Here is a 12,054-nt window from a genome sequence, read left to right on the forward strand (position 1 = left end):
CATGTTCTAAAAGGCGTCTTCATTAGGGCAGGCCGTGACATCGTGACCCTCGCTCTCGCACAGCGCGCACCATTTATCCGGGTCAGCGATGGCGGCGCCCTTGGGAGGCACAAGGTCGGAGTTCGAGGCGTTGAACGAGGGGGTGGGGAGAGGAGATGTGGGCGCGTTGCCTGGTGGTTTCGAGGGGCTGAGGGCAGAAGGACGCGCGCGGTCGGAGGAGACGGAGAGGCCGCGGAGGCCTTCGATGACAACGTCCTTGCCGCTTCGTAGTCCGTCTTCTTGAGGGTAGGAGGACGCGTCTCCGCCCATGGCGGAGCAGTTGAGGATGTCGTGGCCGCCTGTTTCGCAGATCTCGCACCAGAGGAGGCTGCTGTTGGCGGAGGAGCGGCCGTCAGACTCTGGCATTACGGAGAGCGCGGGGGGAGCGTCGCGGCGGGTTTGCTGTGGTGGTTCGCGCCAGTTGACGACGGTGTCTTTTGAGTCGCGCTCTGAGGGCTTCTCTTGGGTCGCCGTGTGTTCAGAGAGGCCGTTGCTGATGACGCTTTCGCGCTGCTCTGCGAGGCCGAGCTGCCTCTTTAGCTTCTCGAGCTCGCGTTCTAGCTCTTCTTCCCTGTAGGCCTTGCGTTCCACAAGACCGCGGAGTTCCTCCTTCTCGCGCTCGAGTCGTTCTGCGTTCGCTTTGGCGCTCTGAAGCTCTTCGGCGTCGACATTGGATGCTTGTCGCGATAGTGGTGAGCGGACACGGTCGTCTCCTCCACCAGAGCTCAAGGAGTGGATGATGGCCTTGAGACCTCGAATCTCGTCATCGCGCTGCTCGACTTCTCTTTGCCCTGATGTGTGAGGTGCGTCGACCATTGCGCCGGCACCCTTGAGAGCAGCAGCGGCCTTTTCGCGTTCGCGACGGAGTTCAGATCTGCCTCGCTCGACTTCGCCCCGCAAGAATTCGACTTCTCCTCGGGCCTCTGCTTCGCCTCTCCGCGCATCCTCTAGGCCTTCTTCCAACTCTTGTACAAGCTCTTCTAGTTGTTTCAACTGCATCGCTACAGTCTCGACATCTTCACTGCGGGACGCATATTCCCGTAGCTCTTCTTGTAACTCTTCCACCTTCTTTTCGTATACGCGCTCGGTTTCGGTGCTGGCCAGCTCTAGGGTATCGATGGTGCTTCGGAAATCGGATCGATGTGCGTCGAACTCAGATGTGAGCATGGCGATCTTATCGTTCTTCTCCCTAAGAAGTGCTCGTAGTTGCGCTACATCGGTAGGCTCGCTGCTGCCATGCGCCGAACCCATATCCAACCCGTCTTCTGGTATCAGGCTTTGAATCTCTGACAGACTGGCTTCCATTTCGCTCAGCGACGCAGCCTGCTCCTTGAGCTGCTTCTCGCGTTCGTCCAGGAGCGCCTGAAGCCGCTGTACTTCTTCGTTTGGTTGCGAGCCGAGGCGCGAACCAGGTCTTTTATACTTGTAACTTGCCATGGAGTCATTGCTAGTCCGCGCTGCGCCGACTGGGGTTGTCTCATTGTCTTCGTCGATGGTGTCTTGGTGGCCGAGACGGGAACTGCTTCGCGAGTAGGGTCGTTGCGGACCAGGTGTGCGTGGTTTCTGTGGGAGAGGGGCTCTGGGTGCAGGGCTGGCGTAACGAGGAGGCGCTGGACTGGCGAATCGCGGGGGCGCGCCGATTGCGCTCTTGGAGAAGCCAGAGGGTGTAAGTCCGCCGCTCCTTCCCGGTGTTGGACCGGTACCAAGGCTGCCTTTTCGGAGAGGAGACTCGGGTCTGTATGATGGTCTGGCTTGGGGCGGCCGCTTGGGACTAGGCGCGCGGGCTCCGGGCCCGACAGACTGTGAGAACTGTGGTTTTGGCATCGAGGGGGTATTAGGGCTGAAGCTCGGCTTCTCCATGGTGGAGAGACTGAAGTTGTTATGGTATGAAGGCGTGGTAGGCTCAGGTGCAAAGTCCGATGAGTCGGCCGAGACCCGTTTCTGAGCGCGATGTACGGGCAGGAAGATGCCAGAGCCGGGAACAGACGTATCGAAGTACTGTGTGCTGTAGACAAGTCAGTATGCGCGCATACATATCGAGTGTTGTGTGTGCATACCCATCGACAGCGCCATCGTTCTTGCCCCGCGCTGCATACTCCCTGTTCAGTTCGACGCCCGCGAAGACGCCCTGCTTGCCCCGAATGCTGCCAACAAACTTGACGACACCGACCATGCCGCCGGGGACGTCGACCGTATCGCCGACATCAATATCTTTTCCGTCTGCGCCCATCCTGTTCGATGGCGAGCCTCCAGCGCCGACTAATGCGGATAGCGATGCTTGCCGTGCGATGTTGCGGCTGGCGTTCAGCGAGAGATTGGGCGAGGAAGCAGTGGGGTGGAGTGCAGGGCGCGCTCCAAGACGCCTGGGAGTGTGCGGGTAGGCCATACCGGACGGCGCGTTGACAGGGTCGACCTGTTTGGAGTAGCACAGGGCAGGTTGGACGGTGTTTGTTTTGATGCGATGGTACCGCAGGGGTTGGACTGCCAACGTAGCGGCGACTGACGAGCATGATTAATTAACCGATCGCTACCCAATCCATCTGCACCAGAACGTCAGGGGAAACCTCCCTCCTTTTCTACGCGCAGCCCCTCTTTTCACTTCAATGCTGCTTCGAATAACATCTCACGTTCTCGACATCGCAACTGAAATGCAGCAGTATGTCATACAAGCTGTGGTACGCGACGGTAGCGCGCAGATCCTTGTGCATTGGGACCGACAAAAAGCAATCGATCCCGTACCAATGACAGCATGCAGCCGTCCTATGCCTCGCGACAAACAGTCCTTCATCTGCGTATACTAGACAATGCTACTGCTTGTTTGAAGCATAGGGGGTTTCGTAATATGTGAATTGACTTTCCCATATCCGGCTGCCTGAGCTATTGGACTATGCTAGTATCTCCAGCCATTATTGACGATACTATTGATATCCCAAAGTCCGCCGACGCCACAAAAGCACCATCAAGTCGCGTACTTAGTCTCCGATGACCAAACCATGTCCTTGCTCTATTGACGCGAAGAGACTGAGCCCTGCATAAACAGTGAACGCAAACGCGTGGGCACGTGAGGAGGAGCGGGAGCGGGGGAGGCCGTCAGATTCCCGGCTGCCTCCCGATCGCTTGCTAGAGGCCTGGAATACCCAGCACGTATGAAGAGATTAAAGCTCTGTGGTATTGTGCTGGAACGGGCAGTCCCAAGGCTGCAATCAGCCCTCAAGCTGCCATATCTACTTGAACTACAGATGTGGTAAACATGGATTCAGTCATCAAGACTGCGTATCTAGTCACTGCATGGAAAACAGCAGCACTCCAACAACACGCATCTGCAGTCTTCTTCACGAACACTTCAAATTTCAAAAGGTGTAATATTCCATCAGCATCGACTCAGCTACCCGCGGAGTCGCCGCAGTTCCCGACTCGCCGACCGAGCGCCTTTCCCCATGTTCCACAATTGCCTCGGCTCACGCCTCGGTGATGGTCAACCGCGCCAACTACATCACTGCGCGCGCGCCCACACCATGTTTACTCAACAGCCGCTCTCACCATGGCCGGCAACGTGCGACAACCAATCGACATTGCGTCGCTAGAGCGCTACATCACCGCCAATGTACCGGAGATCAAAGTCCCGCTGGACGTGAAGCAGGTACGCTGCTCGAAGTCGGGATGAGCTGGGCATGAAAGCTGGACATGAAAGCTAACAGCTAAAAGTTCGGTTATGGACAATCGAATCCGACGTACCAGTTGACGGATAAAGATGGCAAGAAATATGTTATGAGGAAGAAGCCCCCGGGTCAACTGCTGTCAAAAGTATGCTGAGCCTTTCCATTTGAGAAAATCGATTATCATAACTAACACGAGGTTTTGTAGACTGCGCACAGAGTCGACCGCGAGTACAGAATCATCCACGCACTCGAAAAGACCGATGTTCCCATCCCGCGCGCACTATGTCTTTGCCAGGACCAGGACGTCATTGGCACCGACTTCTACATCATGGACTTCCTCGATGGGCGTATCTTCGAAGATCCCGCAATTCCAGGCGTAACAGCTGAAGAACGGACGAACATGTATGACCTCTCAGAACCACTTGAAAATCGACGACAGTACTAATGCATAACCTCCAGGTGGCACTCCGCCATAACCACGCTCGCGAAATTCCATCGCGTATCCCCCGCGTCTGTCAATCTCGCCTCCTACGGAAAGAGCTCTGGCTTCTACAACCGCCAAATTGCAACCTTCGACACCATCTCCAAATCGCAAGGCGCAGCTAAAGACAAAGAGACTGGGGAGCCAGTAGGCAAGATACCGCATCAAGACGACATGGTAGCCTTTTTCAAAGACCCAAAGACGCAGCCCAAGGACCGCGCGACCTTTGTCCACGGCGACTACAAGATCGACAACGTCGTTTTCCACAAGACAGAACCTAGGGTGATCGGTATCTTGGACTGGGAAATGAGCACGATCGGCCACCCGCTGTCTGATCTGAACAACGTTCTCGCGCCCTACGTGACAGCATCGGATGAGACTGCAATGTCTATTGGGCGCGCGCACAAGGGCTTCCAGCCTGGAGCTACACCTGGTCTGCCTACCCGCGAGCAACTGATTGCGTGGTACTCTGAAGTTGCAGGCTGGGATCCGCGACCGGACTTCGTTTGGGGCGACGCTTTCAGTACGTACAGGAGTGCCATTATCATGCAGGGAATTGCGGCACGGTATGCGTTGAGACAGGCGAGTAGCGAGCAGGCGCAGTCGTATGGGGCTATGATGAAGCCCTATGCGGAGATTGCATGGGGTCTTGTGCAGAAGATTAACAGAGGGGAGAAAGCGAAGCTATAGCGTTCTGATCTGTGCAGACTGTTCGTCAGTAAATCATATTTCAAATGCATTTGAATTCTTCTTTGTAAAATCGTGATGTTGGAGCTGTAAAGGTGGTTTGTTGACTCTCTGACTCTGAAGATAGTAATGGCCGGGCGCCGTTGCACTTTTCTCTACCAGATTCTTTTATCGAGATCCAAGCCTATCCTCGCCCAATTTGCCCAGCTGGTATCATGTGGGTACAGTATCGTCCTGTAGATATAAAAATGTCAACATAGATGTTCCGCAAATATCCTCCGTGATGGTAATGCTCTGGATGGGCAGGCGTAAAAAGGGGCCTGGTGAGGCATACCCGTAAGTGTTCGCGCCTCAAACGCCCATGCGCCTTATAATGCCCGGATTCTGTCCATCTGCCTCGCTCTTGCTCTCTTTCGATGTACCACGGGCGCTGTGTTACTCGTCGCTTGCGCGTTTGATTCTCTATCGTCCGATCTTGGGTACGTCCTGGTTGATGCGGTCAAGCGCCTGCGCCTTGGTTAGCTTTGATTTCTTGCCTCTCAGGATATGGGATTCCGTACTTCAAGCATGACCACTGCATTCCCTCTGATGACGACCATGCCGATGCGCACCTTCTCGCCGCCAGCCTTCTCCTCTAGCGCCTCATCGAGTACAATGTTTAGGTAGACCTGCGGTGTGTTAGCTCGATTCAGAGGTAAAAGTGAAAGAGTACGTACGTCGTAACCGCGGAGGATACCCATGACTTTGCGGCTGCCATTGAGCTGGACGAGAACGCGCTTCTCGAGGTACTTTACAAGGTTAGGTTCTGGAAGCTTGCGTCTGCGTTGTTCACTCACCTTCTTGAGTTCTGGCTGTGCTTGAGGCATCTTGACGGTAGTAGACTGTTTTGAGCTTGAATGTGGCGGTACAGGTTCCTGGTGACGGCTTCAGGTGGCTTCGCTCGTGTGGGTCTGTCGTGAGCTGGAGACGCGCGTGGTGTTCACGAGCAAGAGCAGCGCTGCGCATGGTGGGATAGCTCCGTGGATTTTGCGGAGGGCCCGTGCGTAGGCGGCAGCCACGACATGTGCGCGCGCATGCTATCTTCTGCTCTACTACTCAACATCCCTTTCTGACAAAGGAACTTTTAACACAAACATCCTCACGATGAAGCGATCCGGTTCCAACCGCGTTGCACGCAAGATTGGCAGCTACGATGACGACGCATCCACCGACAGCGCAAACACCTCGCCGAGCGAAGTACAGAAGCCCACAGGTCAGTCACCAATTGTCGCGATTGCCAGCCTTTCTGACGTTGGGGAAACTCACAGCGAATCTCTCCAGGCCTTGTTGAAAGCTGGCGACTTAGGTGGCTCCGTACTAACTGGCCGTGTAGTCGTCAAGCGGCCAACGATTGGTAAAGCGAAGAAGCGTTCTTCCCTACGAGTGTCTTTTGGCCCAGGCGAAGACGCGAACGATGGCGACGACTCGAGCGACACAGCCGTCGTGACTCCGAAGAAGGCAAACCTCAGTCGCATAGCCCTGGAGAAGAGTGCGCAACTGCGGGCGCGCTCACCCCTCGTACCTGAAGCCGCTCGCCCGACCGAATACAGCAAGGACTACATAGCAGAACTGCGAAACTCGACGCCGTCAACACCCCGCGACCTGAATACTTCCGCTGAAGATGACGAGGAGACGCAGGCCCTAGATATCGCATCGAAATTCGGTCCTGTCGCATCGCTAGAGACGTCATCTGCGATCCCCACAGAAGCCGAGATTCGCGAGAAGAAGGCGCGGAGACGTCGTTTGGCGCATGAGGAGAACGCCCTCGACGACGAAGACCGCGCGTGGGCATCCGATGACCAGGGAGAAGACGAGTTCAGACAGCACAGGAACGAGATTTCCCTCCGACCAAAAGACAAGTACGGAGAAACGCGTCTCATACACGAAGATGAGGACATAGCCGAAGGTTTTGACGATTTTGTCGAAGATGGCAAGATTTCGCTTGGTCGCAAGTCAGAGAAGGAAGCGCGGCGAAGACGGCGCGCGGAAATGGCAGAACTCATCAACGACGCCGAAGGTGGTTCAGGCGACGACGGGACGGACGACTCAGACGAAGAGAGGAATACCGCTTTCGCCGCAGCTCAAGCCCGCGCAGGACGATACGGCCAAAAGATCGAAGATGAGGAAGATGGCACAAAGACTCCACCGCGCATTACGCCCCTGCCAGACCTAGACGAAGTCCTAGAAGGTCTCACGATCGATATACAGACAAAGCAGCAGAGGAAAAACCTGATCCTACAGAAGCTACAAGACCTAAAGGACGACAAGGTTAGAATTGAGGAGCGCAAGAAGTACCTCCAGGAACAACTGCAGAAGACAGGCGACGAGTACGAAAAGCTGCGCCAGGAGTCAGGGCTTCCTGCGTTGCCCGCAAATGGCGTTGAAGGAGGCCGCTTGATCACAGAGAGAGGGTTGGACAGTCTGGGTACTACGCCTTTGGCGGGTACTACACCCGTAGCCGGTAGATCCAGCGACGACTCTGATGATGAGTAGCGTTTGTTAGAATTGGGGTATCCAGCTCCAGCATGGAGATGCTGGGCCAGCCGTATAGTAATACTATGAACATCCTTCATGAATGTGTATGAACGCTCCCGTAACGCCTGAAATCCGCATTCGTATAATACAAGAGCCTAAAAGCTCAACGTTGATCGTATCCGTAAACTCCCATCCGTATGCAATATCTCCTCCATGCCCGTGACAGACCCCGCGCATGCTCATTTGTTCTCATCCAACTCCTTCCACACCTTCTGTATCTTCTCCCTCTTCTCCTTTGCCGCCTCGCGATTCTGCTTCGTCCGCTCAAGTCGCAGTCCGCGCAGGCACATGTTGACTTTGTATTTCGCGTCGGTGCAATTCCCGGTTACTTTCCAGATGAAGCCGCGGTTATGGCATTCTTCTAGCGCCGCGACGACGTCTGCGCAGTCTATACCGTGGATGTTAGAAGGTGTGCGCTGTGGGCTGCGTGGAGGGGGAGGGGTGGCGCACTCTTTTGGACTTCTTCGGTGTGGAGATGGGGATGCATTGTGGGTTTGCGCGGGGTTTGGTGATTGGGAGGGTAGACGGTGCGAGGTTTTGGAGTCTTGGAGCAGAGGTTGGTGGTGCTGGGCTCGATCGGACGGGTACTTGGAGATGTTGAAGTTGCCGACGAATCGAATCGTTGAAGATCTCGTGAACTGCGTCCGAGCGCGCGCCTTCACTCGTAGCCACTTTGTGTCGAACGCGTGAAGACTCGCGAGACCTTTTAGAAATTACTCAGCCACTTCCATTCTCTGTTCTCTATCCAAGATCAGCAACTATCCGACTTCGTACCTACATAGTACGCATAGAATCAAGAATCTTCTCTCCCCCGAGTTCCCCGCAACCACCGCCGACTCCTCACCACAGGGCACACGTCAAAAAGTCACATCGTCAGTATGGCATCCCAGCAGCAGCTGAAGAAGCAACAAGGTTAGTGGTCATATTGATTAATCTTTTCGCCATCGCTGAACCAGAACAGAGCTACAGACGACATATCAAAATTACAAGGTAAGAACGGTTTACAAAGGCGTAAATGCTTAACTGACCTTTTCGAAGAATACACTCCAAACAATTGCCTCAAAGATTGGTGACATCGAGCAAGAGACAGAAGAGCACAAGTAAGTTGCATAGCACCATCACTACGAAGCCACACCCGGCGATCGTTCAAACCTTCCCACACCGCTCGTCCCTTGCATCAGCCTTGCATTGCTCCATGACTTTGATAGTTCCAATATCTCACACCGCTTCATGTTCCCATTACAACATAATCAATACTGACAGATACCAGACTCGTATTGGAGACGTTGCAACCATTGTCAGGAGACCGGAAATGCTTCCGTATGATCAACGGTGTCTTGACCGAGCGAACGGTCAAGGACGTTGTGCCGATCCTGCAGACCAACTCGGATGGTCTTAAGCAGGCTCTGGAAGAGCTAGTCAAGCAGTACAAGTTGAAGCAAGATGAGATGGAGAAGTGGAAGGTACGTCATCAGTTGCACTTGAATCTCACACAGCGTTGACCCCGGCTTCTATTTCGATATCGAGTAACTAACTTCCCTTACAGAAGAAGAACAATGTCCAAGTTGTCCAACAGCCAGGGCAGTAGAAGATACCAGTGATGCAGCAACCCTTTGACAGGATGGGCACACGGCATATGCTGGGAGCCACATGAGATGACGCAGACGAGTACGGCAGCGATATCTCCGGTGACTGGAATTGGGGTAGATGGATCGGGACCCTGGCAAAGGGTTCTGCGTGTTCCAAGACGGAGTATACAGACGTAATAGGGTCTGTCCGGTTTCCGATGTTTGCACAGCAGGCCAGGCCACGACAGAACAGCACAGCCTCTTGATGACAACGAAAGGCTTGCCAGTAAATGAGTCCTATATCGATCGTGTACTATACCTCCCACAAATTACGAGAATCTTGCAATGTCACGATTGAACCAGCCACGACAGACCCGGGTCGCTGGGCTTTCAGCTACCATCCTACCAATGATGCCGCACATGCAGCCTGAAAGACCCCACAAGCTCGCAACTACGTATGTGTCTACATGAAGTGACTGATTCAGGACTGCGCCGTTGTCCCGGCACGTGCTCCCAACCCAGGGGTCTCTGCAAGATGCGTTGTCCAGTCGGCTCCCACTTAAAGCAACGCACTGATCTGCACCATCTCACCCATGAAAACGGACACGTAGCTCATAGGCTACCAGCAAAGTCTTCACAGAGAATGACGAACGGTCCGGGGGTCGAGTCGTTAGTGGCTGACTTGAACGTCATCTCGTGTTGGCTTAGTGAAGCTGGAGCAAGGCTGTATGCAATATGCGCGAGGGCCCAACGAACAGCGAAGACTACTGACGTCGACGACGGCCTGGGATGATGCTAGAAGAGGCTTGGACAACACACGTTCTCGCTGGATGTCATCTGTGGCTGCAGTGGTGAAGACGCGGCAGAGATATGGACGTGGGGTGATGTTGGTAGGGCTGCCGAATGAGCTGCTGATGCGACTCGCATACAGGATCGCCAGCTAGCTCGAGGAGTCTGCAGTAGTAGGCCAGGTTCCGAACAGACGGTATGCCGGTGCTATGACCGGTCCGAATATTGAAGGACATGCGCGGTATTGTAGAAAGCTGCGCGTTGGAAAGCGAATTCAGGGCGCAATGTTGCTGGGCATGATGTGAGGGGAGCTGCTTCGGCACGGGCCGGGATTGGTGCGGGCGGCCGAATTTCTCTTCGTTCTCACCATTCGATTCGCCCATCGAGGTAAATCCCCAATCCACCATCTCTCCGCGCACCAACGCTATCGCGCGTCCAAGCTCCATCTTCCCCCATCTTCTCCTCGCGCTCCTATTGGCAGGCGCGTCGTCAACTGCTCCAACGTCGCGACGTCAAGTCTCGATTGACAACTGCCACGCCTAACTGCGCCCGAATAACGCCCTGATTCAAGCCGGTCCGCCTGCATATCGTCCCACCGCTACTCGCAAGACACGGTCTGTGAATCGCCAGTGTCGCACGCGGTATCGTGCCCGCCGCCCGTAGCACACCAACTCCGCCGTGTGTCGCGACTGCCCCGATCGCGGTCGCGCCTGCCACTGTCGCAAAGCGCCCCTGCCAGCTCCATCGTGGGTGCGACGCCAGCATCGCAGGTAGCCCCGGGCGTCACCACGAGCCGTAGTTCACTCAGCGCTCCCTTGCGCCGTGCTCTCCGCTGTCGCAGCTCCCCACGTACGTTAGCTGCATCCCAAGCTGGCCGCTGCATGCCACTAACCGCTTCCTTCGCCAGGCCTCTCGTTACACCACTGACCGCAGGTTGCATACTCGGCCGCCAAGTTGTCCCGTCGTTTCTCCCAGTGACGTGGTCGCCAACGAAATAGTCGCCAGCGCATACGCTTCCGAGCAGGCAACCGATAATATGTCGGCCTCTCCCCCAAAGCAGGAGGGTGTGGAACCAGTCCAGTCGCCTGACGAAGAACAGCCCATGGACAGGAACACAGAGGAGAACACAGCTCAGATAGGTTACGAATTCGAGGTCAAGGAGCAAGACCGATGGCTTCCAATCGCCAATGGTACGTCTATTTCCCTTGCTGCCTCCCGCTGTTTTGATTTGCGCACCGTTTCGCTCCCATCTGCACGTCGACGGATTGCTCCAACGGGCGTCTCTGGATGCCGACAGTTCCTCGACTCGCGCGTCTCTGCGTCGAATCACTGCAACTCGGCAGCCACTCAGGTCTGCCGTGTGCCTGGAAAACGGCCGGCGTGCAGCCTGCGAAATGTCGTCCTCTTCTCCACACTCGTCCCTTTCCCCGCCCCTTTCGACGCCAAAGAGCACAAACGCGAATAGCAGCACGGCTTCGGATGCTAACATACGTAACTTTGCTCCAGTCGCGCGAATCATGAAGATGGCGCTGCCCGAAAACGCCAAGATCGCCAAAGAGGCGAAAGAATGCATGCAGGAGTGCGTGAGCGAGTTCATCTCCTTCATCACCAGCGAGGGTATGTCTCACTCCAGCCTTGTCCGAGACCGCCACTGACTTTGATTCCAGCCTCCGAAAAGTGCCAACAGGAGAAGCGCAAAACCGTCAATGGCGAGGACATCCTCTTCGCCATGACGTCGCTTGGTTTCGAGAACTACTCGGAAGCCCTCAAGATCTACCTGTCCAGGTATCGCGAAGTAAGCTGCCAACTTTTCCTATACCCCCTTTGTCCTTCTTTTGTTGCCTACTATTTGGCCGAAACGTTTATCTGAACTATTGGTATTGATTGGTGGTACGAGACCCTCCTCGCAAATCAGAACAAACCACCCACTGGGCAGTTCGGTTCCTCAGGGCCCGGTGGGCCCGGTGCAGGTCCCGAGAATCAGCAACATGTACTGAGCGGCGACTCCGAAATGACCGAAGACGGCACAGCCTTTGGCTACACGGTCCACAACGGGAACGGAAACGAGTACTAGGTGTCTCGGGCTCTGGCGATCAGCGAGGAACGAGAACAGGAGGGAGACGATTGCAACAAGCAGAAGCAGTCGTATATCAACCCGATCGCCGGAAAGGAAATTCTCCCGAAGGAGGAGAAAGAGTGATGAAGTCAAGGACACCTTCGCTATGGTCAGATTGTAACAAGTGCGCAACTGTCGCTC

At 55.1% G+C, this 12,054-nt stretch overlaps 7 protein-coding genes across 7 annotated transcripts; 4 read left to right on the top strand and 3 right to left on the bottom strand.

Annotated features, from left to right (window-relative positions):
- Positions 1 to 6: 6 nt before the first annotated feature.
- J4E79_009887 (uncharacterized protein) lies at positions 7 to 2,425 on the bottom strand (the record flags this gene model as incomplete). The annotated part of the gene is made up of 2 exons (XM_049358727.1): positions 7 to 2,044; positions 2,097 to 2,425. 2 exons carry the CDS (start codon positions 2,423 to 2,425, stop codon positions 7 to 9), a joined length of 2,367 nt encoding a protein of 788 aa, XP_049206830.1.
- A 1,155-nt stretch (positions 2,426 to 3,580) lies between these two features.
- Positions 3,581 to 4,869, top strand: J4E79_009888 (uncharacterized protein; the record flags this gene model as incomplete). The annotated part of the gene is made up of 4 exons (XM_049358728.1): positions 3,581 to 3,679; positions 3,745 to 3,843; positions 3,904 to 4,100; positions 4,158 to 4,869. 4 exons carry the CDS (start codon positions 3,581 to 3,583, stop codon positions 4,867 to 4,869), a joined length of 1,107 nt encoding a protein of 368 aa, XP_049206831.1.
- Positions 4,870 to 5,328: 459 nt separating this feature from the next.
- On the bottom strand, positions 5,329 to 5,732 carry SMG1 (Serine/threonine-protein kinase smg1; the record flags this gene model as incomplete). The annotated part of the gene is made up of 4 exons (XM_049358729.1): positions 5,329 to 5,373; positions 5,427 to 5,534; positions 5,583 to 5,654; positions 5,703 to 5,732. The coding sequence occupies 4 exons, from the start codon at positions 5,730 to 5,732 to the stop codon at positions 5,329 to 5,331; spliced, it is 255 nt and encodes an 84-aa protein (XP_049206832.1).
- Positions 5,733 to 6,009: 277 nt separating this feature from the next.
- J4E79_009890 (uncharacterized protein) lies at positions 6,010 to 7,398 on the top strand (the record flags this gene model as incomplete). The annotated part of the gene is made up of 1 exon (XM_049358730.1): positions 6,010 to 7,398. The coding sequence occupies one exon, from the start codon at positions 6,010 to 6,012 to the stop codon at positions 7,396 to 7,398; it is 1,389 nt and encodes a 462-aa protein (XP_049206833.1).
- A 221-nt stretch (positions 7,399 to 7,619) lies between these two features.
- Positions 7,620 to 7,927, bottom strand: J4E79_009891 (uncharacterized protein; the record flags this gene model as incomplete). The annotated part of the gene is made up of 2 exons (XM_049358731.1): positions 7,620 to 7,828; positions 7,891 to 7,927. 2 exons carry the CDS (start codon positions 7,925 to 7,927, stop codon positions 7,620 to 7,622), a joined length of 246 nt encoding a protein of 81 aa, XP_049206834.1.
- Positions 7,928 to 8,318: 391 nt separating this feature from the next.
- On the top strand, positions 8,319 to 9,028 carry J4E79_009892 (uncharacterized protein; the record flags this gene model as incomplete). Its single annotated transcript, XM_049358732.1, has 5 exons — positions 8,319 to 8,352; positions 8,402 to 8,430; positions 8,479 to 8,540; positions 8,711 to 8,903; positions 8,987 to 9,028. The coding sequence occupies 5 exons, from the start codon at positions 8,319 to 8,321 to the stop codon at positions 9,026 to 9,028; spliced, it is 360 nt and encodes a 119-aa protein (XP_049206835.1).
- A 1,805-nt stretch (positions 9,029 to 10,833) lies between these two features.
- NFYB2 (Nuclear transcription factor Y subunit B-2) lies at positions 10,834 to 11,871 on the top strand (the record flags this gene model as incomplete). The annotated part of the gene is made up of 4 exons (XM_049358733.1): positions 10,834 to 10,987; positions 11,304 to 11,414; positions 11,465 to 11,592; positions 11,734 to 11,871. The coding sequence occupies 4 exons, from the start codon at positions 10,834 to 10,836 to the stop codon at positions 11,869 to 11,871; spliced, it is 531 nt and encodes a 176-aa protein (XP_049206836.1).
- Between the last annotated feature and the right edge of the window lie 183 nt (positions 11,872 to 12,054).

This window comes from Alternaria viburni (assembly GCF_023758015.1).
Source record: "Alternaria viburni strain BMP 2772 chromosome Unknown scaffold_27, whole genome shotgun sequence".
Lineage (NCBI taxonomy): Eukaryota > Fungi > Ascomycota > Dothideomycetes > Pleosporales > Pleosporaceae > Alternaria > Alternaria viburni.